The 21,823-nt window shown below is 47.7% G+C and overlaps 1 protein-coding gene across 1 annotated transcript; it reads right to left on the bottom strand.

The window, feature by feature from the left end:
* Positions 1-2,490: 2,490 nt before the first annotated feature.
* PNLDC1 (PARN like ribonuclease domain containing exonuclease 1) lies at positions 2,491-20,384 on the bottom strand. The gene is made up of 19 exons (XM_045544683.1): positions 20,275-20,384; positions 19,846-19,903; positions 19,470-19,543; positions 17,371-17,410; positions 16,584-16,707; positions 16,317-16,405; positions 14,841-14,941; positions 12,889-12,965; positions 12,495-12,638; positions 11,893-11,962; positions 10,212-10,297; positions 9,024-9,079; positions 6,869-6,933; positions 6,416-6,469; positions 6,205-6,247; positions 4,538-4,637; positions 4,055-4,230; positions 3,826-3,924; positions 2,491-2,704 (listed from the first exon to the last, which is right to left on the bottom strand). The coding sequence occupies exons 1-19, from the start codon at positions 20,348-20,350 to the stop codon at positions 2,641-2,643; spliced, it is 1,596 nt and encodes a 531-aa protein (XP_045400639.1). The 5' UTR covers positions 20,351-20,384; the 3' UTR covers positions 2,491-2,640.
* Between the last annotated feature and the right edge of the window lie 1,439 nt (positions 20,385-21,823).

The following is a 21,823-nucleotide window of genomic DNA, read 5'->3' as shown; positions in this document are numbered from 1 at the left end:
CTTTGTTACAGCAGCCTGAGCTAAGAGAATACTTGAAGAATGATGTAAAGCGGAAGTTTAGCTAATTTTAAGATCATCTTAAGACTGCTATTTCTAGTCACAATCTTTCTCATACTAAAAATCTCACGGAAATAGTTTAAACTACAAAGAAACAAGAATCAAAATTCTAAGAGCAAGTCACATTACTTCTAAATGATCAGGACCCAAGGGCCAGCAGACCCTGGGCTGGGGCGATTTGGGGGCCACCATTCCTCCCTTCCTTCTGCAGAAGCGGAACCACGACTCCACGGCATCTTTCAGTTCTTTCACCTGAGCAGCAAAGCACTCAAACCCCTTTCTAAAAGTACAGCACTGAGGTTCCAGCCCCAGGAAACGCTGGCTTATGAGGACACTGAGAATCCCTGCCATTTCCAAGGCCAGAGCTCCAGTGCCCGCCTGTGCCACACGGCCCTAAGAGTTTTAGTAGGGGCAGGTGAGAGGCGGTCAGAGGCAGGATGAGCCCCTGACACCTGACAGGTGCAGCACGACGATGACAACCCAGACCCTAGAGATGTCAATTGAGCTGCATCTCCGTGTGAATGGAGTGAGGCAGGCAGAGGCAAGAGGAAGAAAAGCTGTGAGCCCAAAGGCAGGACCCCAGTCCGAGGTCAGGGACTTGGGATCTGGTACAGAATCCACAGAAGGGCTGTGGGCAGGAGAGAGACGGCTAGACCCGCCTCCCAGACCCGCTTACGTCTGTGAGGCCAGGGGGCCAGGGGGTGCGGGGGGGCTGGTGGGGGGACAGGCAGACAGGGCTCCCCCCGGCCCCGGCGGTGCTGGTGCTGTCCCAGACGGTGCTGGTGCTGTCCCCGGCGGTGCGGAGGAGGGGACGGGGAGGAGGGCTGGGTGGGGGCGGAAGTGCAGGTGGGTGCTGGCGACAGGCAGGGCAGAGTCTGGGGCTGGAGGCTCCCACTGCAGCGATGGTCACTGCCTTCGTCCAGCGAGGCGGTTGGGGAGGAAAGACATTCCGGCCGGCCGGGCGGAGTTTGGTGCGTGGGTGGGCTGGGACTCAGGAGAGGCCTTAGCTGGAGAACAAACTTGAGTCGCACCAGCCCAGAGCTGAGAGCGCCGAGACCTTGAACGTGACGGTGCAGGCCCACCCACGGGGGAGGCCGAGGGAAACCCAGGCGGCCGCTGGGCGCGCAGAGCAGGGCGGCGCCGAGGGGAGGGGAGGCGGAAGACTGGCTGGCTTCTCCACTTGCTTTGGTTTTATTCACTTAGAACTGTGGGAAGTACAGGGACACAAGAGCTGGGCGAGCTGGGGGCGGGATGTCTGGGGAGCGCGGCGGGGAGGCGCCGGGGGCAGGAGCAGGCCGAGCCCTTTGGCATTTGGGCGCGCACAGACCCACACGCCAAGGTGAACTTGACCGGAACCGGTTCTGTCCCGGAGCGCCTCAGACGGCGCAGCCCCACGTCACCGTCCCTGGGGCGGCCCCACAGCCCGGGTCACTGCACACGCAGGACCCGCCCGCAGCGCCGTGCGCCCGCTAGGACGTGCAGCAGGTGCCCGATAAAGACGTGCTGAGCGGAGAGGTCTTCGAACAAGGTCTCCGATTTGCCGGGCATCTGCCCCAGGGCAGCACCACGGGAAGCCCTCCCAGGGGCTGTTCCTCCCCCGGAGGCCAGGACTGTCCCTCACGCAGAACCGTGTTCACTTTGCAGCTGGCCTTACTTCCTGCGGGGCTTACCCAGACGGGATCAGGCCCAGAACCCACAAAAGAGAATTCTCAGCTTATTCAAAGCTACATTCAGCAAAATAAAACCAAACCAAACAGCCCCACGCTCGCCCACAATGCTGTGTGAGCAGATGAGTACAACACCCACTGCCGCCCGAGACCCCAGTGTGGTTCATGGGATCTGGAGCTGCCCTGGGTCTCGTGGGGGTCCCTGTGTCCCTCACCCCTCAGGACAGGCATGTGACATCTGGAAAAACAGCTCTGAAACTCTGTCTGGACAGCTGCCACCACGAATGCTTCTGTTTTTCCTAGAGAAAAGATGTCTCCCAAACTGAATTTAAGTAGGCTTTGCAGAAACCTCAGGGAAGCTCACGGTCGACTGAGCAAAGAGCCCAGTCAAGTTCAGACCCTTGCAGAGAAAAGCTACTGAGAAAGCTGAGTTCAGTGTAGACAGCTGCAGAAGAAACAGAATCCGATCATACCCTGGTGCTACGGGTAACTTTGTTTCTAAAATGAGCATTTTATGGCTTACAATATACTTATCAAAAACATCGCCAGTGCACATGACACTCCCTCTTCCCAGAGGCACTTCTTTCCTTTATTAAGCCAAAGGCCATTTCTCAAGCCTGAATCAATGATTTGTTCATGAGACACTCTGAAGCATTTACTTAAATCCCTGGAGGTGGTGACGGCTCACTAGCAGTTTATATTAATAGAAAGAAAAGTTCTGGCCACACACGCAGGTACCATAGCCCAGGATTTCTTTATCATTGATAGTGTTTACACAATTTCACATTCAAAACATAGAATTTCCAGTAAGGACCATAGAGATCCATCGGCAAACAGAATATGAGTTACAAACAGAACCCAGGACACTGTCCCAGGGGGGTGGACGAGGGGACGGCTGCAGGAGGCCTCGCTGCCCTCACGGGCCGGATCTTCCCAGGATGAAGGCGAGGAGGGCCCAGGTGGTAACTATGCCACAGACTCTGCAAGACAATGACAGTGGTCAGGCAGCCAGGGTCACCTGTGAACCCGGCAGGTGTAGAAGCAACTAACACAGGTTCGTGCTGCTTTTTTCCCCGACTTTGTTCACTCAAGTGTTATTTCTTTCGATCATTCTCCTGGTGCCAATACTGAACTTCTGCCTGTCGAGGCTAGACTGGCTCTGGGGTATAAATCAGAGGTTGACAGAAGAAAATAGGGTTGCCCAGGAATGAAACATTTTTCTTCAACAATGCCATTTTCTAATTGACATGGCACCTAACCAGCAAGCCAAATCCTCATAAAGCTAAACTGAGAACTCCATGTTTCCAGTTGCTCAGGCCAAGAACCCTGGACTCACACTTGACTCCACTCCAGTCTGTCGCTGATGCCACCCTCACTGCCACGGGGTGGGCCATGCTGTGCCCTGGCTGGTGTACCTGCCTCCCGACTGCTCTCCCTGCCCTGTCTCCTCTACAGTCCATCTCAACGCAGAAGAGAGCGATGCTTTGAAAACACTAGTCGGAGCATGTCCCTCCCCCCTGCTAAAACCTCCAGCAACCCAACTGCTCCTGAGAGTGAAACCCACAGTCCTCACCTGTGTGCCCGCCCACCTTAGGCAGGACCCGCTCCTTCTCTCGCCTCGTCCCCTCCTTGTTGGTTCTGCTCACAGTGGCCGTCTCACTGGCCCCTGACAGGCCAGGCACCTCCTGACTCCAGGGCTCAGCCCTGCTGCCCCCCTGCCTGAACACTGTCCCCCAGACGGCCTTTCCAGGCTCACAGAGTCGTTAATGGGCCCCCATCATCTCCTTTAAACTGTGACCTCCCCTGGCCCCAACCCCCCCTTCTCTTGTTTTTAGTGACCACTTGTCACCTGATATACTATATGGTCCACTTGTTTACTATGTGTTTGTCATTTGTTACCTCCCATTAGCACATGAGCTTCATAAGAGCAGGGATTTTTGTTTTATTCACTGATGAATCCCTAGAACCTACAAGGGCACCCAGCACAGCAGGTGCTCAGTAAATACGTGTTGAATGTCACTGAACAGCATCCGGTTCACCAGGCCCGATAGACACCAGCAGACCCCGCACGAGCAGAAGAGCCTTCAGCCTGGTCACTTACTGTAACAGGCAGTTGATGTTTGGGGAGTGTTTCCAGTACCGATACAGGGAGACCTGCAGGGTCGGGTGGCGCCTGTATTCCTTCAGGATATTCCGCGCGCTGCCAAGAGAAGTTTGCTCGGGTCAGCCACGCGACGTGGTCACACCCACTGCGCAGTGAGGCTCGATGCGGGTGGAGCGCAGAGATGAGGCAAACTCGGGGGGAGAGGGGCGGGAGCCAAGGCACCTACTCCTTGAACTTATTGGTCAAGAGCAGGAACTGGCTTCGCGTGAGGCGCCTGACGTCGAACTTGCAGAGATTCTGAAACTCACGGTAGACTTGCTGCTCGTTGACCCCAGGCCACTTTCTGACACTGAGGATGAGGATGGGAGGTCGGATACTGGGATAATCTGGACCAGAAAAATTCTAGAAGACATGAAGAACAAAAGAGACTTTCCACAATTCTTACTGACATCTTATCCAATTTGAAAATCCTAAAAGAAACTAGGAAAGCCTCTTTTTGGGGCTGGGAGGGAGGAGAACAGGAACAAGTCCGTGTTGGTTTTGGCAAAAACACACAAGAGGAAGTAAGAAACCTAGCGGGGTGTGAACACCCTCTTCGACTCTCATCTTGGTTGCTGTTGGAATCATTCTCACACATCCCAGAGAACACCAGGCTGCTTCCCACGTAAGCTTCCGAGTAGGGTAAAGGAGCAAAATGAAATCCACTCACGATTTTAGGGACCCCAGCTCGGATAAGATTCACTTGGTTCACGTAAGGGGCCAGCACGTCAAGGTACTGAGGAAAGGTGGACTCTGGTATGGGATCGATGCTACATGGACAGAGAAAACCCCAAAGCATTCAGGCACACGGAAGTTTATTCACATGTCCTTGGTCATAACTAAGGATCTGGTGACAGAACAGGGGAAGGACACGTCCTCACACAACTCTCCCACCCACCCCTCACAAGTCTCGGGGCTCGTGTTGGTGTGCTCCCCTCAGATGGCCAACTCTGAAGAGCTTTCTCTGTGGCCCAAGCAAAAGCAGAGCTTCCACACGGTCACCACCTGCTGGTGACAGTTTGGTGAAGATCCCTCTGCTGACAGATGTTAGCAATAGGCTCAGAGAACTAGTGAGATGCCACTGCACAGAGGAAGCTCCACTCCATCATCCCTTGATGGGGCACTGCCCTTCATTCCAAAAGGACGACCCCCATCCCGCAGCCTCGCCCTATACGAGCCCCACCCCTGTCCAGGGACTACACACACCTGACTGCAGGCCCTGGGAAGCTACGGAACTTCTCTAAACCAAAGAAGGTTTTTAGGTCATGAGAATTAAAGGTAACAGAGGATATGAGATTCAGGGGCCCAGGGCACCGAGGTGCTCCGCTGGGTTAGCACCTTCACTGTCCCGAACACGGGTACCTGCCAGTGGGCACTTAAATGCTGTCAAGCCACAGGAAAGAGACACGCTGGAAGATTTCTTAAGTTATATACTTATATTTATAATAGCTATTGCTAAGATGGGCAAATACAGCAATACCCAAGTTAACGGTGTTTAATGTTTCTAAACCATTCTCAGAGAGCACATTACAGTTTTGCTTCACTCTTTCACCTGGCCTGCTAAATCCTGTTTAACAAATGTACCCATCAAGGACGGTGCTATAGAATGCATACTTCAGGCATGTTTCTGGTGCCTGTGTGCCCAGTGCAGCAGGCATCAAGGAAGGTGTCATGAGGAAATGCATTTAAGATTCTATCTGGCGCCAGGCACGGGGGCTCACGCCTGTAATCCCAGCACTCTGGGAGGCCAAGGCAGGAGGATGGCTTGAGGTCAAGAGTTTGAGACCAGCCTGAGCAACAATAAGACCCCATCTCTACTAAAAATAGAAGAATTAGCCGGGCATGGTGGTGTGCACCTGTAGTCCCAGCTATAGGGAGGCTGAGGCAGGAGGATCGCTTGAGCCATTGACCTGGATGCTCTATCCTACTTCACTGTTGTTTATGTGGTTATGAGACTACGAGTAGAAAATAGACCAAACACACCAGGCTGGGAAGAACTGAGGAAGGTATCAGAACCTAAGCCTAACCCCACTGTCTTAGTCTCCTGACATATGTAAATTCACCCAATGCCAAGACAGGGGGCAAGAGGGCCAGGACTCCCACCCCCCAAGGCAAGAGGTGGGGGAGGTCAGAAAGGGCTGCTCCTACAGGGGAAGGCCATCTGTCTGCACCCACCATGGTGGCCACTGCCCAGTCAGGGATGAGACAGCTGCACCAGTGACATTCTATGTTCTCCCTTTGGTAGGGCCCTGGGACTGGGAGGTCTTGGCTTATAGCAAGGGCTCGATAAGTCCTGACCAGTGATCGACCAACAGGATGAAAGGAAAGAACACTTACCCATGCACCTTCTCTAGGAGCAAGTGTGCCACTTTCAAAAGAACTGGGGGGGAAAAAAAGCTAGAAATGTAATAGACCTTGCCGAAATATGCAAGCTTATGCTTTATTTCCGTTACGTGCAACCTATCTGGAAACACATGGAGAATCTCGGGAGGGCAGGGGCTTACCACCAACAAAAAAGAGTTTCCTTTAAGAAAACAGCAACTCTTACCTGATCCGCAAAGGAAGGCATCATATGCAGCCTCGTGGGGGTACTTTGTCTCGACTGAAGCGTTTTTCCCCAAGTGGAGAGTATCAAGCAGTCATTAGAAACGCAGCCTGGGAAAGGAAGCACCCCCGGTGCCAGCCCCACCCCCGTGGCAGCTCAGATGGCCTCCAACTGTCCCACTCACACACCATCTTCACCGTGGTTCTCCCCTCGGTGAGGAAACCGAGAGCTCAGAGCTGCCTGGCAGACCAACCAGCACAGCAAGGAGGAAAGGGACAGCCCCAGGGCCCGGGATGCACCCCAGACGCACTTGTCCTGGGCAGCAGTTATATGAGGGAAAAACCTGCACAAACCTCCCCTCCCCTGCCAAGTGGAGGCCAGGGCCAGGGACCAGCCCCAGCCGTGCACTCCGTGCTCTGCCACCTGTGCCAGGAGCCTGGGCTCACGGAAACGTACCATATTTTTCACAATCATGTGAGTGCATAATCTCTGGTCCAGAATTCTTGGTGGGATTCAAGTTACTATTAGAGAAGAAAAATGAGATAAAGAACAATTCACTGAAAATAATCCCTTCTTGCTCTACCCTCAGTCCCTTAAATTAACATAATTTAAAAATACACGGAATGAGGATATATGTGTAAGAGGCACAAATCTGGACACGGGCAGATGAGGTCCTGGTGGCTCCAGCGGGAACACGCTGGGCATTCAAAACCCCAAGATAAGCAAGATGTCACCTCTGCCCTCCAGAGCCCGCTGTCTAGTGGCCTGGGTGATAAATGCAGAGACTTAAGCTCGCATCCTGTAAACGCAACACCTGAGGCGTGAACAGCACACCCAGGTCCTGCAGGCAGGGGGAAGGCTGGCTTCCTGAAGCAGGGGAACCGCAGGAACCGACTCAGTTGAAGCGACGGGGTGACCTCAGGCATTTCGAGCAGAGACAGGGAGGGAAGCCAGGTCTTGTGAGAAGTGTGGCTGGAGCCCCATGTGGAGGGCAGGGCTGCCGGCCAGGAGCCCCTGCGGTAGTGGAGGCCTCAGGAGCCACGGGAAGACTTTGGCCAGAAAAACAGCCCAGTGGAATTCACATTTTAAGTCATCACTCAGGGGCAGTGTGGGGAAGGGAGAGAGACAGGCCACCACGACAGGACACCAGGAAGGGGCTGCTGCCACGCTGGAATGAACTATAAAGGCTGAACACAGGCAATAATCCCGAGAACTTGAAGAGAGGGAGAGATTTTAAAGAGTAAAATCAACAGGACTCAACTAGATAGACGCCATAAACTCAGCTCCGGGACCACCTCCCGGTCACGGTCCGGGACTCGGCTGAATGGTGGTGGCTCCTAACAAGGAAACCTTTATTTTACCCATTTTCCAACAGATCTTTTAGAGCCTCATGTGTTTAACCTCTCTAACCCCCGATTTTCTCACTTGTAAAGCAAGCAAGATAATTGTGCCCCTGCCACAGAACGACTGTTAGGATTGGGAGAGGGGTCAACGATGGCCACCGACATTTAACGGGGCACAGTCCCAAGTCCTGCCACACGGATGAATGTGTTTAATCCTCACAAAAACCTTGTGAGTTGCACATTATTATTGTCTCATTTCAAAGATGGTGAAACTGAGGCACAGACAGATTAATTCTCTTAAGGTTACTCACAAAGCCCGTGAGTAGCAAAGCTGGGACTTAAACCCAGGGAGCCTCGAATCAGAGCCTGTGCATTTAAAACAAAAGAAAGCCAGGCCCCGGTGTTATGCCTGGCCCCGCAAAGACGTTACAGACTTTCCAGGCACTAGAGTGGGTGTGAGGGACAAAGATGAACGTCAAGTTGAAAATGCCTGCGATCACGTAGGGTAGAAGACCGAAAAGACAGCTGGTAAACGCGGCGTCCTAGCGCTGCAGAGCTCTGGACTGGGCTGCACACAGCAGTGGCAGCTAAAGCCCAGGTGTGGATGAGGCCACCCGGGACATGGTGACGAGCAAGACGGGGGCTGAGGAGGGACCCTGCATAGAAAACTTGAAACGAGCAGAGGAACAAGAACCACAAGGGAGGGATTAAAAACCACACACACGAGAAATGAGAGAAATCCAGAAGGCCCGACACAGGACAAGGGAGGAGACAGAGGCCGAGGCTGTGAACGTGAGCAGGCCTGCGCCTACGCGCCACGCCCCATTCACACGCCTGTTCGGAGGCCACACAACTGGGTGGCGCTGGGAGGGCAACGCGTGAAGGGGACCAAGTCCAGACTGCAGCAGGCAGCAGAGGGAGGCCTCCAAGGAGACCTGCTGCAAAGAGAAGAACAAACTCAGCGGCAGAGGAGAGTTAAAGAGGGGTGTGGGCTTGTTAAGTGAGAGGAACAAAAGGGGACAGTAACTGCAAGACTGTTGGGGGCTGAGAGATTTCCTGCCTCTGGCTTCTTACTTTCTTCTTGGAAATGGGGGCCAAGAGCACCATCTGAGAAAGGAGGTGAAGCAGCCTGAGGAGCCGGAGGAGACCTCAGGGCCCAAATGAACGGGGAGGGCCCCTAGCGGGCCCCGCAGCCCTGGTGAACGCACGGGAGGCGGCTGCGGCTACAGACCACGCTCCAGAAGCGGCTCCAGGAAACACTTCCTTACCTGTTCAGGACTTCATACACTTCTGAAAGGTTGGAAACCCTTGGGAAATTCAGTTCCTACAATTATGGAAAACACGTCAGGGAGAGTAAAACATCTGTGCTTTCGTTTATTCCGTGCTTCAGGTGTTAGCAAATGGCCATTAAAATGACCTGAAAATGCTAACTCCAACCTCCTCTTTCTCTTCAGAGACAGTGTAACTATCCTTATTCCTTAACGACAATGTCAGGGCACTTCATACCCTTGGGGTTTCCTAGAGGGGCTCCCGATAACTCAGGCTAGGGAAAAAACACTGCACCCAAACCCACACACAGCGTCTCCCTTAGAGGACATGTGTTCGAGGGATGCTATGAACAGGAATCCAAGGCACTAGGACAGGAGCCAAGGACACACAAAGAAATAGGCGTTCTAAGGACGAGAGGGCCGTGGGGGCAACACCAGGTTACTAAATCCCAAGTGTTCCTAGAAGCTAGAAACTCGTGAGGTACAGACAATAAGAGCCTGTCTGGGCAGAGATGTGCCAAGTCACCCATACCCTCTTCTGGCTCCCTTCTTGAGTAATTGCTCTAAGTGACTGCCTGAGGCTCTACAGCATTGATCTATTCTCCTTTCTCCCTTCCTGAGTTTAATTTCTAAGCAGCACTTAGACCAGTTGGGTTCTTCCCTTCTCCATGTGGAGGGAATAGCCCAGACTATAAAACAGAACCTCCTGGGAAGCTCTAGAAATACATGTGCCCTGCTCTGGACCAGAGCAGATGCTGCCAGTGGGGCCCGGCTGTCAGTATTTGGCTTCCTGAGTGATTCTAGCATGCTGTCAGGGTTGGGAACCCACGACCTCAGTAAAGAGGTTTAAGATTTTTGAACAGGGGATCCTCCCTACCCTGGTGTTCTTTATGCACCTTGCAAATACTGATGAGGTATGTATTAAGCTCTGAAATAAGTTGTTCTTTTGTATGATCTAAATAAGCATATGAGCTATATACAAATGAAAACATGGGACTTGAATGAGAGAAAAAAAGATATATAAGCTAATACAATGACCCAAAATACAGAAGGAAACTGATACTGGTTTTTAAAAGAGAAAAGGGTTCAATAATTGGGGGGAAAAAAAAAAACACCACCACAAGAGAAAGCTAAGTGCTACTGGTATAGACAAAGCAGTCCTTAACCCAAAGCAACTCCATTCAATACCTTCCAGATATCCTTTGTCACGTTCTTGGTGTCAATGATAACAGGAAATAGGCTGTGGATGTTCTGCTTAAATTGATCGTAGCTTTCTGAGGGGAAAGACACAAATAGTCAAACGTTAGTTGATTCGTAGAAATGAAAAGGAACATTCTCTAACCAACACTGATCGGTAGAGCAAACTAAAACAAAATAGGAATTGAAAACAGATCCCAGCCATTAAGGAATCCTAAGCTCAAACCAACCTGCCATCACCACCTTTAATAGTAAAGGCCAAATGGTTTTCCATTAAATTCGGGATGCTTTCTGTTGCCAACATTAGTTAATCTAGTTTTTGAAGCTCTAGCCAAGGGGCTAAGAATGGAGGTAGCACTGGCAAGGCAGGCACGAAGTCATTTGTAAATGACTATGCAGAGAAAAATGCAAGAAAAAAAAATCAACTAAATTATTATAAGAGGAAAGTACCCTAACAAAACAAATTTTAAAAAGAACTATTAGTTGGTGAATTTACTAAAGTCATATCTGCATATAGTTTAAAGCGGTTTATTACAAAACACATACACTCTCTGGAAAAAAAAAAATCTGCAATCCTCTTCCCACTATCCTTCCATTTCCTACTCTCCAAAGGCAACTATTTTCCATTCTTTTCCTTTTGGTATCTATTCCCAGATCTAGCATGTGCATGCAGCGGTTTTAGGCACTTCACTGAGGACCTCCTGCCAGCTGGGTCCACCTCCACCATCACACACACTGCCAGCATCACAGCCATGCCCACGCCATCCACAAGAGGGCTCTGTGGCGTAACAAGGACTTTTCCTTTTGTTCTCCCATCAATTATTTTGTTTTGCTGTTGTTTTGGGGTTTTTTTGGTAAATATGATTAGTTTTAACCCAATGCTCTCCCTCAAACTCAGGTGTTCTATCATTTCATGGGGAAAATCGCTCTTAAAACTTTACCTCTTTTATTCTAGACTAGTGATCTCTGTACATTTATTAATTCATTTAGTCTCACCGCTCTGATACTGGTACTATTATCCCCATCTTATGGGTGAGGTGGGGTAATGTCACTTGCTGGAGACGGCACACACAGGGCGGGGAGACGAGCAAGCCACCTGGCTCGAGTGCTGGCTTTAACCACTATGCTGCACCTCTGTGTGTCCAACAGCTGAATCAGCCATGAAAAGCAGGGTGCAGCCATAACATGGTATCATACAACATTAAAACGGCATTTATTAGGTTATTAATGACATAAAATAATGCTTTGGGTAAGTAAAAAAAAGCCAAACATAAACATTAAAATATATAGTGTGATCAAATATGTAAAAACTTAAAAAAAAAAAAAAAGCAAAAACCATTACAAGTATAGCTCAAAGGTGATTTTCTCTTTCATACATTTCTGATTATGCCAAGTTTTATAAAATGAGCCTGAACAACTTCAATGGAGGGGGATGGGTGTCCATCCAAGTTTGTTCCTCTGCCTTGGCAAAGTGTCCTGGTCTTCTATTCCAGGAAGATGGAAGCAAACACAGATCTGAGTACCTGCCTCTGCCTGACCCCTCCAGAGATCTGCCGATGCTAGGGAGGAACGTGCATCTTAGGGGCTACCTCAGGGGCATGTTTCTGGACCAATCCTTTCACCACATGGCATATCAAGATGAGAGGAAGGAGGACAACAGGTGTGCCCCTACCTGGGAGAGGTCTGTAGAACTTCTCGTGGAGATGCAACAGATCCATCATCATATTATGTCCCACTAAGGGCTACTTGGAGTAAATCAACAGGTGAGGGAAGTGAAATTTTGAAAAATAAAGACAGACACCATACACTAGTAGTTTCTTGCAAAGGATGTAGCTTTAGAACCCACTACAATTCTGGTCAACTGGATAATTCCATCCTCACCCTCATTCTACCCCCATGAAAGGTAGCTCAACTGCTTAAATGCAAAATAAAAAAGAAAGAAGCAAGTAGGAGGAACTTAAGGCACAATCCACTTTGGGAATCTAAACTGAAGCAGACACATGCAGCTCCCCACCCCACCCCCAAGTAATTTTAGGTCAATTAGTATTGAAATTCCTTTGTTACTGAGGACGACAAAGAAACAGTACTATTTCCTATTGACAGTCGTTCGCAGATTAATCTATCATGATTTGGTGAAAGCAAGGTTAGATCCACCAAGCCAGTTATAAATGAGAAATCACTTATCTTAAGGAATCTAATTTTGTCATTGAAGGATCTATGACCAGAAATACAAAATACTGCCTTTAGGCCAAGAAAAGAAATATTTTTTCCTACCTTCTGGGCTTTCACCAGCATTTGGAAAAACACAGAAAAACCCTTCGCAGAGAGAAGAATCTTATCCCTCCAGCAGCTTGCTCTGTCACAAGAGGTGTTCTCAAGATACCAGCGATGCTGTTTGCTCACTTTCTTCACTATCACCTGGAATGAAAAGTATTGTAAGCTATAGTCTTGTTTAAAAAAAAAAAGAAAAAGAAAAAAAGAAAAGAGTAGAGGCAAGTTCCTTAAATCCTGGGTTACTGGGAACAAAGCTTAACGAACCAGCTCTTCATCTCAAAACAAAAGGGGGGAGAAAAGAGTGCAAGGGAGAAAGTCTTTCAAAGAGGCCAGATTTGGGAGAATGAGAGAAATAATAGAGCCACTGATGCCCCATTCTCAGGTGAGAACTCACCCCTTGCTCGTTCAGCACGGTCCAGATGTTGGGGAGGGCCTGCCTCAGCACCAGCTCGACCTCGAAGGCCTGGAACCCTGCAGCAAGGAAACACAAGGCACACGCAGACCTGGAAGGGCACTGCACTTCCCTCAACAGAAGCTAAGGGGTAGACAGGGCAATTGGAAAGACAGCTCTCAGGGGTGCGCAAGCCTGGGAGCCAGCAGCAGGGCACGGCCTGCTTTGACGTGACTTAAGGCAGAACTCCAGGTTTTTGATCTCAGAGCCATTCTTACATTGGGGATGCCAACGAGTTTGTTTATGTGAGTTACAGCTATTAATATTAACCCTATTGGAAATTAAAACTCAAAGCTTAAAAAACTTGAGTTTCTTTTAAACAAAAAACCCATTATACATTAACAGAAGTAACACTTATAAAAAAATAACTATTTTCCAGAACAAAAATAGTTAGTGAGAAGAGAGATATTGTTCCATATTTCTGCAAATCTCTTTAACATCTGGCTAGAACTTTATGTCTGCATCTGCATTCCATCTGTTGCGATATGTTGTAATCGCTGAAATATATGAACAAGGTCCAGCCTCAAACAGATGTGTAGGTGGAAAAGGGAACAGAATTACTAGCCCTATCAAGTGACTTTGGATATTCTTCTTTTATACTGCACCAAAATTCAACAAGCTGTAGTTTCTTAAAGATGAGCTGTAATGTGGAATTTGATACCATGTTAATGAACTATGTATTGTTACCTTAAAATTCACTGGCCTTTTACTTTGAATTTGTTTTATCCATGACTTTGTAACATCATGCATTGGTTATTTGGAAAACACTGGTTTGCAGTTATGCAGATTTTCCAAATGCTCACACATTTCATTACACAATGTGTCAACAAGGCATCTGAGAACATGAGCACTGATTTCAAACAGGTCTCGGTACTGGAAGCTGTCAAGCTTACGGTAGCAGATGCAAGTTCTCCAAAATTCCAGTTTTTGATTGAAAGCTTTATCACTAGCAAATACTGTGAGTTATTTTCCTTGAAGTGACAGGCTTACTTCTTTCATTTGAGAAAATGATTGCAAAATACCCAAGTCTAAATTAACCAGTCAGTTTTTTCCAGAAGAAATGACATTTCATAAATTAAAAAAAAGCAGCTAATTCAGCTCTCAACTCAAGAAACTGCACAAGTGCTTTTGCTCAACACAGCCACTGTATTTTGGTATGCAGCAGTGTTTTATGCGCACTTATTTTCTGCATACTTATTGACATAATATTAAAAAGATGAGCAACCAAAGGTTGAGATTTAATAAAACTAAGAATAATACTTCTTCACCAAGGAAGTTCTTAAGTCAAGCTGGCCTTTTTTGAACTGAGAGCGGGTGGTAGCAAATACAGTGACTACCACCAGCTCAGTTTGGTGCTCCTGCCTTAATTTGTGCCGAGGTGCCAGCAGGTTTGCCCACCATTGCTTTGGCACCAGTGCAGATGGCACAATGACAACAGCAGTGACAGCTGAGTGATACTCTGAAAATAATTTTGACCTTGTGGACCCCTTAGGAAGGGTCTCAGACTCCGAGGATCCACAGACCAGGCTCTGAGAACTGCTAAACTACGGCACGTTCATCATGGTTCTACACTGCACTGTCGGGGGAAAAAACTCAGATTAACAAAAGTCAATAAAATAGGAGTATATAGGGCACTTAAGCTCATGCCATCAAAAGGCTCATGAATGTAACTTGACCTCCTTGGCCTTGAAATTCAAAGTAGGTTGAAAAGTCCTCAACTTTTGGATTCAGGTCAGAGTTTTATTTAACCACAAGACCACGTATCTACTGCACAAATGCTGCATCAGATTCAGTCATGACGCATTTGGGACGAGGATCCATGGGAAAGAGAGGGTGGCACATGACAGTGACCTGTCCCAATGCTCCCCGGTTGGGAGGAGCAGCCTCCTGCCTACCAGCGATACCCGGAAGAGTCATCCATTCTCCTTCCTCAGCCAGGTCCAGCCACCGCGTCACTTCATCAATTACCACCTTGATTTGGTCTTTATCTAGAGAGCTAAAAGACGGGCACATAAAAGTGGAAATGTTGGAGGAAGCCACACCAGAACCCTAAGACAATGTTAACACGAGTGGTTTCTGAGGCTCCTGGTTTTACTACTGCGATCTCATGGAGAAGATGCACCAAAGACCCATTTATCCTCCTAGTCTTTTTATGCAATAGGATGCCAAACAGTTGGCCTACGTTCTTCGTAGGCTCATGGGAATACATTCTATCCCTTTCTTTGTCTCTGGGATACGTAGAGGAGGAGATACTGGTATCTAACCAATACTAAGCATTACTATCAGAACCTGCTTCTTTATTCAGTGCTCAGAGGTGACAGAGAACTACCTGGGGGAATAAGGAAAAGACAGGGACTTTGATAAACACATTCTCCTGTGTTAGAGATAAGAATATAATGTTATTTTGAGATAAGACCTTCTCCAACATTTGAAAATAACAGAAGGTTAAAAATCCAAATTTCATTTTTCCCTATCATAAGCTACATTTTTATATGAAAACCAGCACCAAGAATACAAAAAAAAAACCCCAACCCAAAAACCCCTCCAACATTACCTAAGATAATTATTTAGACCAGATAATCAATCACCACATTTTGGAGTTAAAAGCTGCCTAATTTAATCCCCTTCCTGATAAAGGCAAAGAATCTAAAGCCTGAAGAGCTTAAATGGATTGTTCAAACCAACAACTAGCTAATAGCACTGGGCTCCAGGCAACAGCACTGGCTCCCTGGCCACCAGCTCAGTCTACCCACAACGCTGTCGCTCGCACTCTGGTCACTCCTGATCCCAGCTCTACGGGAATGTGAGGTTGCAGGACCTAGGACTGGAACAAGAGCCCAAAGAAAAGAGGCAGAGATCCTGCCTTTGGGGAGCATAGGCAAGTCTCATGCATGCTGGGGCAGACACGGCCAAACCAAGGCTCAAGTCTAGAGTCAGTGCCCAGCACGACCAGCACAGTCAAGGCTACCTGGATACCCTTGAAAAATGCCTCAGGAACACACTGGGGACCAACATCTCACAGCAACTCCAACAAACTGATTTTTCCCCTCTAGCACTGGAATGGAATTCCTGTTTGGGTGCCAAATTAAGAGTTAGTTTCTGTTTTTTGTTTTTAAACATTAAGATCACACTTGATGCAGTGAGGTTCACATGGGAGCTGAAAGGGGTGGAGGAGACAGAAGGGCATGCTCAGCTCAGGCCAGACAGAGCAGCACCACGGGTTGTCCTGGCTGGCTGAGCACAGGCAGCTGAAGCCACCCCAGCTAAATGTGGATGGTGAGGTCACCACACTCTGGAAACAGAACACCCACCCATGGAAATGCAGAGAAAACAGCAAAGAAACTAAAAAGCTCTTGGAGAAAAGGTCATACCTGCGAACTTTCCAGTTCCCGCACAGAATGTTGTGCTTAATTTTCTTCTCCTGTTCTTCATTCATATATGGGATTCCATTTTTGAGAAACTAAGGACAGAAACAGAACAAGAGACTAGTCAGAGGTATCGTCTGTGCCAGGCAGCAGAAGGAGGGGAAACCTTCCTGTCTCATGTGGACAAGTGAGGAAGGGAAAGGAATGGGCTACACAGGCCAGTCAGACTGGATCATGTTTAAGACATTCCCATTTCCCTCTTTGATGCCATACCTTGTTGTAGTTGAAGCCATAGTGATTCAAAAACTGAACACTAGAAGCCTGGAAAGAGAATTCTGAATCCAAAATCCCAAATGTTGTAGGGAAGAGAAAGAAGTTACACGAATGGGCTACATACCTATGAAAAAAGAGAAATAAGGAGAAAAAGCCAAGACCATTTTAAAAACTCTGGCTCACAGAGCAGACTTCAGGGTGAGCTCTTTCACATAAGAGGTATCTGAACGTCTGCCGAGTTTCAGGTACTGGGACTGGCACTGGGCGCCAAAGGAAAAAGACAGAGATCCCGCTCCTGGGGAACAGGATCTACTGCAGAGACAGGCCCTCCCTCCACAGGCCCTCTGGGGCTGTTGCCAAGTCAAGACGTCTAGCTCGGCAGCCTCCACTGTTCACAGGTGGGGGCCACCCCATAGATCAGGCATCCTTTCTGACTGTGGGTGCCTGTGAGCTACCATGCAGTTTAAACCCCACTGTTGTCCACCACACTGTATTAACTGCTTTAACACAGGCACACACAGAGGCAATGGAAATGGGGAAAGGAGGACTTGAGGCACAGAGCAGCACCGGCGGGAGAGCCCCCCAGGAAGGATACTGCTACCAGAGAGTCGTGAAGGGTAAGCTGGAACCTGCAGAGGCCAGAGCAGTCGGAAAAGCAGACATAAGGGAGAGCTCGGAGCATCCAAGGCAACAGTGACTGAGATGCCCCAGGCAGAATTTGAAGTGGGCAGTTGTGGAAAACGGGTGAGAAAGAGCCATAGGTTTTGCAAAAGCTCTTTATACATACTTGTTTGACTCTCTTTCAACGCTAGAGAACACAGACAACCCTAGAAGAATGAGAGCAGATGGAATGAATACCAAAGAAAAGCTACCTGAAGTTAATTACAGAGACAAAACATTTTTTTTTTTTTTTTTGAGACAGAGTCTTGCTCTGTTGCCCGGGCTAGAGTGCCGTGGCATCAAGCTCACAGCAACCTCAAACTCCTGGGCTTAAGCAATCCTCCTGCCTCAGCCTCCTGAGTAGCTGGGACTACAGGCATGTGCTACCATGCCCGGCTAATTTTTTCTATATATATTTTTAGTTGGCCAGATAATTTATTTCTATTTTTAGTTGAGACGAGGTCTTGCTCTTGCTCAGGCTAGTCTCGAACTCCTGACCTCAAGTGATCCTCCCGTCTTGGCCTCCCAGAGTGCTAGGATTACAGGCATGAGCCACCTCACCTGGCCTGAGACAAAAGATTTTGAACAGTGCTTTGCATCCAGAGATACTGTGTGGGCTGAGGAATAGTAAACATCTTTATTGATAAACAAAAGAAAAAAAAAAAAAACCCAGACCAGAAGCACAAGAACTTTCAAACTGTAATCCACACTGAAATTACTATTATAAAATGTAATTGTGGCCTGTTCTTCAAACACAGAACATTAAATTGACATTTTCATAGTTTTAAAACCAGAGGCACCAAAAACCACAAAGTCTTACAAATTTAACTGCTTTAAAATGTGTTTTGCCAAAAAAAAAAAGAAGGAAAAAAAGAAATCATATGCAGAGTAAGACTTCAAATTGGGGTAGAACAATAGAAACATAACTATGAGCTGTTTCTCATACTTCTGAAAGAGGTCCTATAATTAAAAAAAAAAAAAAAAATCCCCCACCAAAAGTCAACCACAACAGAAAAATAGCAAAACAAACAAAAAAACAGGAGAGGAAACACACATAAACATACACACAAAACACACATACCCCATTCGTAGTAAAAGTGGGTCAGTGAAATCCTGCCCAGGGTCTATTTCTGTAAGTAACATTTCACTGGAATAGAGCCATGTTCATTTGTTTATGTATTAACTATGGCCGATTTCAAGCTTCAAAGGCAGGATTGAGTAGTTGTAACAGAAACCACATTGCCTGCAAAACCTAATATATTTATATCTAGCCCTTTATAGAAAAGGTTTGTTGACCCTCGTATTAAAAAAAGTTAATCAGGGTTGGGCATGGTGGCTCATGCCTGTAAACCTAGCACTCTGGGAGACCAAGGCAGGAGGATCACTTGAGCTCACAAGTTCAAGACCAGCCTGAGCAAGAGAGAGACCCTGTCTCTACCAAGGAAAAAAAAAAAAAAAACCAAAAAAAAAAAAAAAACCAGTAAATCAGAACAATTATATCACTTTTCTTTTGCTAAGCAGACAAACATTTAAAGACTGATAGTACCCACTATTAGCAAGGGAAACAAGCCCATTCACTGTAGTTGGTATAAATCACTTTAAACTTTGTGGATGGTTAGTAGGAAGAGGAGTAGTTTAGCAATATGCATCAACACTTTAATACACATGCTTTCTAACTCTGCAATTCCACTGCTATAAGCGTCCCTGATGGTTTCACTCAAAAAGGACAGTAATAATATATAAATTCCAGAATGGTCAATGCAAACTTGTTTGGACACAAACACTAACTGAAGTATGCATTGTTAGGAGACAAAGTTAATAGATCCGTATAGTTTGGAATACTATGCAGCTGTTAAAAATGAATTGATCTGTATGAGCTGCTAAAGAAAGATCTCTATAAACCCCATTAAGTGAAAAAAAAACCTCATAATTTTTGTGTAAGTTTTTTATTTTAAAAAAAATACACACACATTTTTACTTGAGAGACAGAACAGGTAACAGCAATTGTTCCTTAATGTTGATTTATTTAGGCACAGAAATACTGCTAAGTATTCTGCTTGTTCCAAAGTGTTGATCCCATAAGCATAATACAGTCAAAAACAAAACTAGCATACAAGATGATATCCAGTATCTTTGGAAAAACCTCAAAGCTGTCTCGACCAGTAGGAAACACACAGACAAAAATATCTTCTTGAATAATTCATAACAGTTGAATATTAAACTCACCAATCTGACAGATTGTAAATTGCTGAACACTCTGACGGGTCTTTAGATACCACTCCGATGGCAAATCAAAAAGACTGTGAAAAAACAGGCATCTCATTCCATGGCTGAGGAGATGGGACCCAGGCACTAGGATCAGCCACTCTCAATCAGAGGCAGCGTTTTCCTACTGTTGCGACAACTAGGGAAACACCACTGCATGCAGTGGACAAAAGCCAGGCCCCTCCACACGTGGAAGCAATCCACATAAACCTCATCCTACCCCCCAAATGCTAACAGGGTGCCTGCTGAGAAACAGTGCTGGCCTGGCCAGGACCTGGTACAGAGGGGACACAGGCAAGGTGACTGTCCCCTGGCTCTAAGACCACTTTGGCTTTACCTGATCTGCTGGGGCCCGGTCAGGTTGGAACGAAGGCCAGTGAACTCTATGTCCAGACCTGCGGGGAAGGCAAAAAAGACAAGAGTCCCCAGGCGCAGACCACAGCCACCACTCTTTAGACTGTAAATGCTGCAGGTGGCCAAGTTGTGCTCCAGAAACCAAGTGAGGTCTAGAAGGGGAAAATGGAGAAAGCCAACGCAACCAGCCAGGCCATCCCAGCTGTACCTGGGCCGCAGCGGGCTCTGGCCAACGTGGCACGCGGAGCTCAGGGTATAATTGCTGCTTAACGTCCCACCGCCCATGGGCCCAAGAAGGAATCCCCCAGTCCTTTCCGAGGGCCCCTCTCCGAGCCCCTGTGGCCTGGCGACCGTCTGCCGCCACCCCCCACCCAGGCTGGCTCGGGCAAGGCCGGAATCCCAGGCACCTCACCCACGAAGTCGGCGTCCAGAATGAGCTCCTGCAGCAGAGGGAGGCTCTCCTCGAACTCGTCGGCGCCCACGTCCATGGCAGCTCGGGCGACGGCGCCCAGTGCGGCCACGTGCTGCGCACGCGCTCCCGCCGCCCCGCCCCGGCCTTAAAGGGCTCGCGCGCCGGGAAACCGACCACCCGCCCCCGTCCCACGCGTCCCCGCCCCACGCACCCCCTCCTCCACTCGGGGCGGCTGGCAGCAGCCACACCTGCCCACGGGTGTTTTGATTGTTCACCTGGCTGCAAAGGTGAAGGCTGCTTGCAATCAAAGATCCTTTACCTTACTCTTCAGCAATTTGTTTGCAGTCCTTAGGATGAGTATGCCATTTACATGGACCTAGATTGGCATGGCAGGATAGCAGGAGCAAGTACAGCCTGGGAAAGGACGAGCAGGGCAGGAGCAGCACCTGGAGGAATTGCAGGTACTGTAGCTGCCGCTCATCCTTTTAAAAATCATCACCTCTTCCCAACTTCTCTGTCAATGCCAACACTGGTGTCTTCCTGCCTTCCCCTACCCCGCCCCCCACATCTTTTTCCTCACTCTTTGTTCACTTGACCACTGTCTTGACACCTTGTATCAAACTTCCCACACGAAGCCTCAAGAGTTGCCCCTTAAAGAAATCCTTGGTGCCAGAGATTATCTAGTGCACTCCTGCTCCTTGCAGAAATCCCTGTCTACAGCATCCCTTACAGGTGAACCCAATTTTTGTTACAGCTTCCAAAGCCACTAGTCCATGGTCTTTCTTACAATGTCCTCCCTTGAATTCCAGACTTCCATTTCAACAGCTTCCTAGAAACTTGGTCCTCAAAGTTAAGATGTTCCAATCAATCTTTAAGGTGAAGGAAAAAATATTAGAACTACACATTTAAATGGATATTTATTGATCAAAAGGGGGCAATTAAGCCACTGGATTCTGAAGCCCTCTCAGGACCAAATTTGATACTTTAAAAAAATGTTGGTGCATACAGATTTGTCTTTTTAAAATAACATATTGAATACCCAAATTGGCAGTGGTAACATATTACTTCTTAATAGATGTATAATTGGGGTATACATTTAAAAATTTGGAAGCTAATGCTCTTAACTGCTTACAGGTTCTTCTCACACTTATCAAGTAGCCAGAAAGTTAACATCTTTCTTTGATTTAATTAACTCCTGAGAATTGCCATGGTTCCCATCAACCCAGGCTCCAATTTTAGATTAACTTGCATGCACTTCGAGCTTCATCTCCTACCTAATAAATGTTCACATCATGGCAAGTTGAGCACACACTCACCCTGTTTCCACTTTTGATTTCAGTTACTCATGGCACACCTTTCGTCTTTCAAATGTTTCTGTTAGGAACCAAGAGCCCAAGTGAGGTTAGCATTTGCCTCTTTTATCTTCACATACTGTTTATAATAAGCTTAAACTGATATTGCCATTTCCTATTTAAAAAAAAAAATACCCCCACACCCTGAGCAGCAAACTATCATTTATTGGGATCACTAACCATGAGCCAAACATGCT

The sequence above is a fragment of the Lemur catta genome, chromosome 2, assembly GCF_020740605.2.
Source record: "Lemur catta isolate mLemCat1 chromosome 2, mLemCat1.pri, whole genome shotgun sequence".
Lineage (NCBI taxonomy): Eukaryota > Metazoa > Chordata > Mammalia > Primates > Lemuridae > Lemur > Lemur catta.
The sequence above is the reverse complement of the archived record's forward strand: the minus strand, read 5'-3'. Positions and strand labels throughout refer to the sequence as shown.

Coding starts and splice junctions, on each gene's coding strand:
- PNLDC1 (XM_045544683.1), bottom strand. CDS start 20,350: ATGGACGTGGGCGCCGACGAGTTCGAGGAGAGCCTCCCTCTGCTGCAG. Junction 12,966..14,840: donor GACTCTTCCGGGTATCGCTG/GTAGGCAGGAGG, acceptor TCCTTGCTGCAG/GGTTCCAGGCCTTCGAGGTC. Junction 4,638..6,204: donor CTCCTAGAGAAGGTGCATGG/GTAAGTGTTCTT, acceptor CTGTCCATGTAG/CATCGATCCCATACCAGAGT.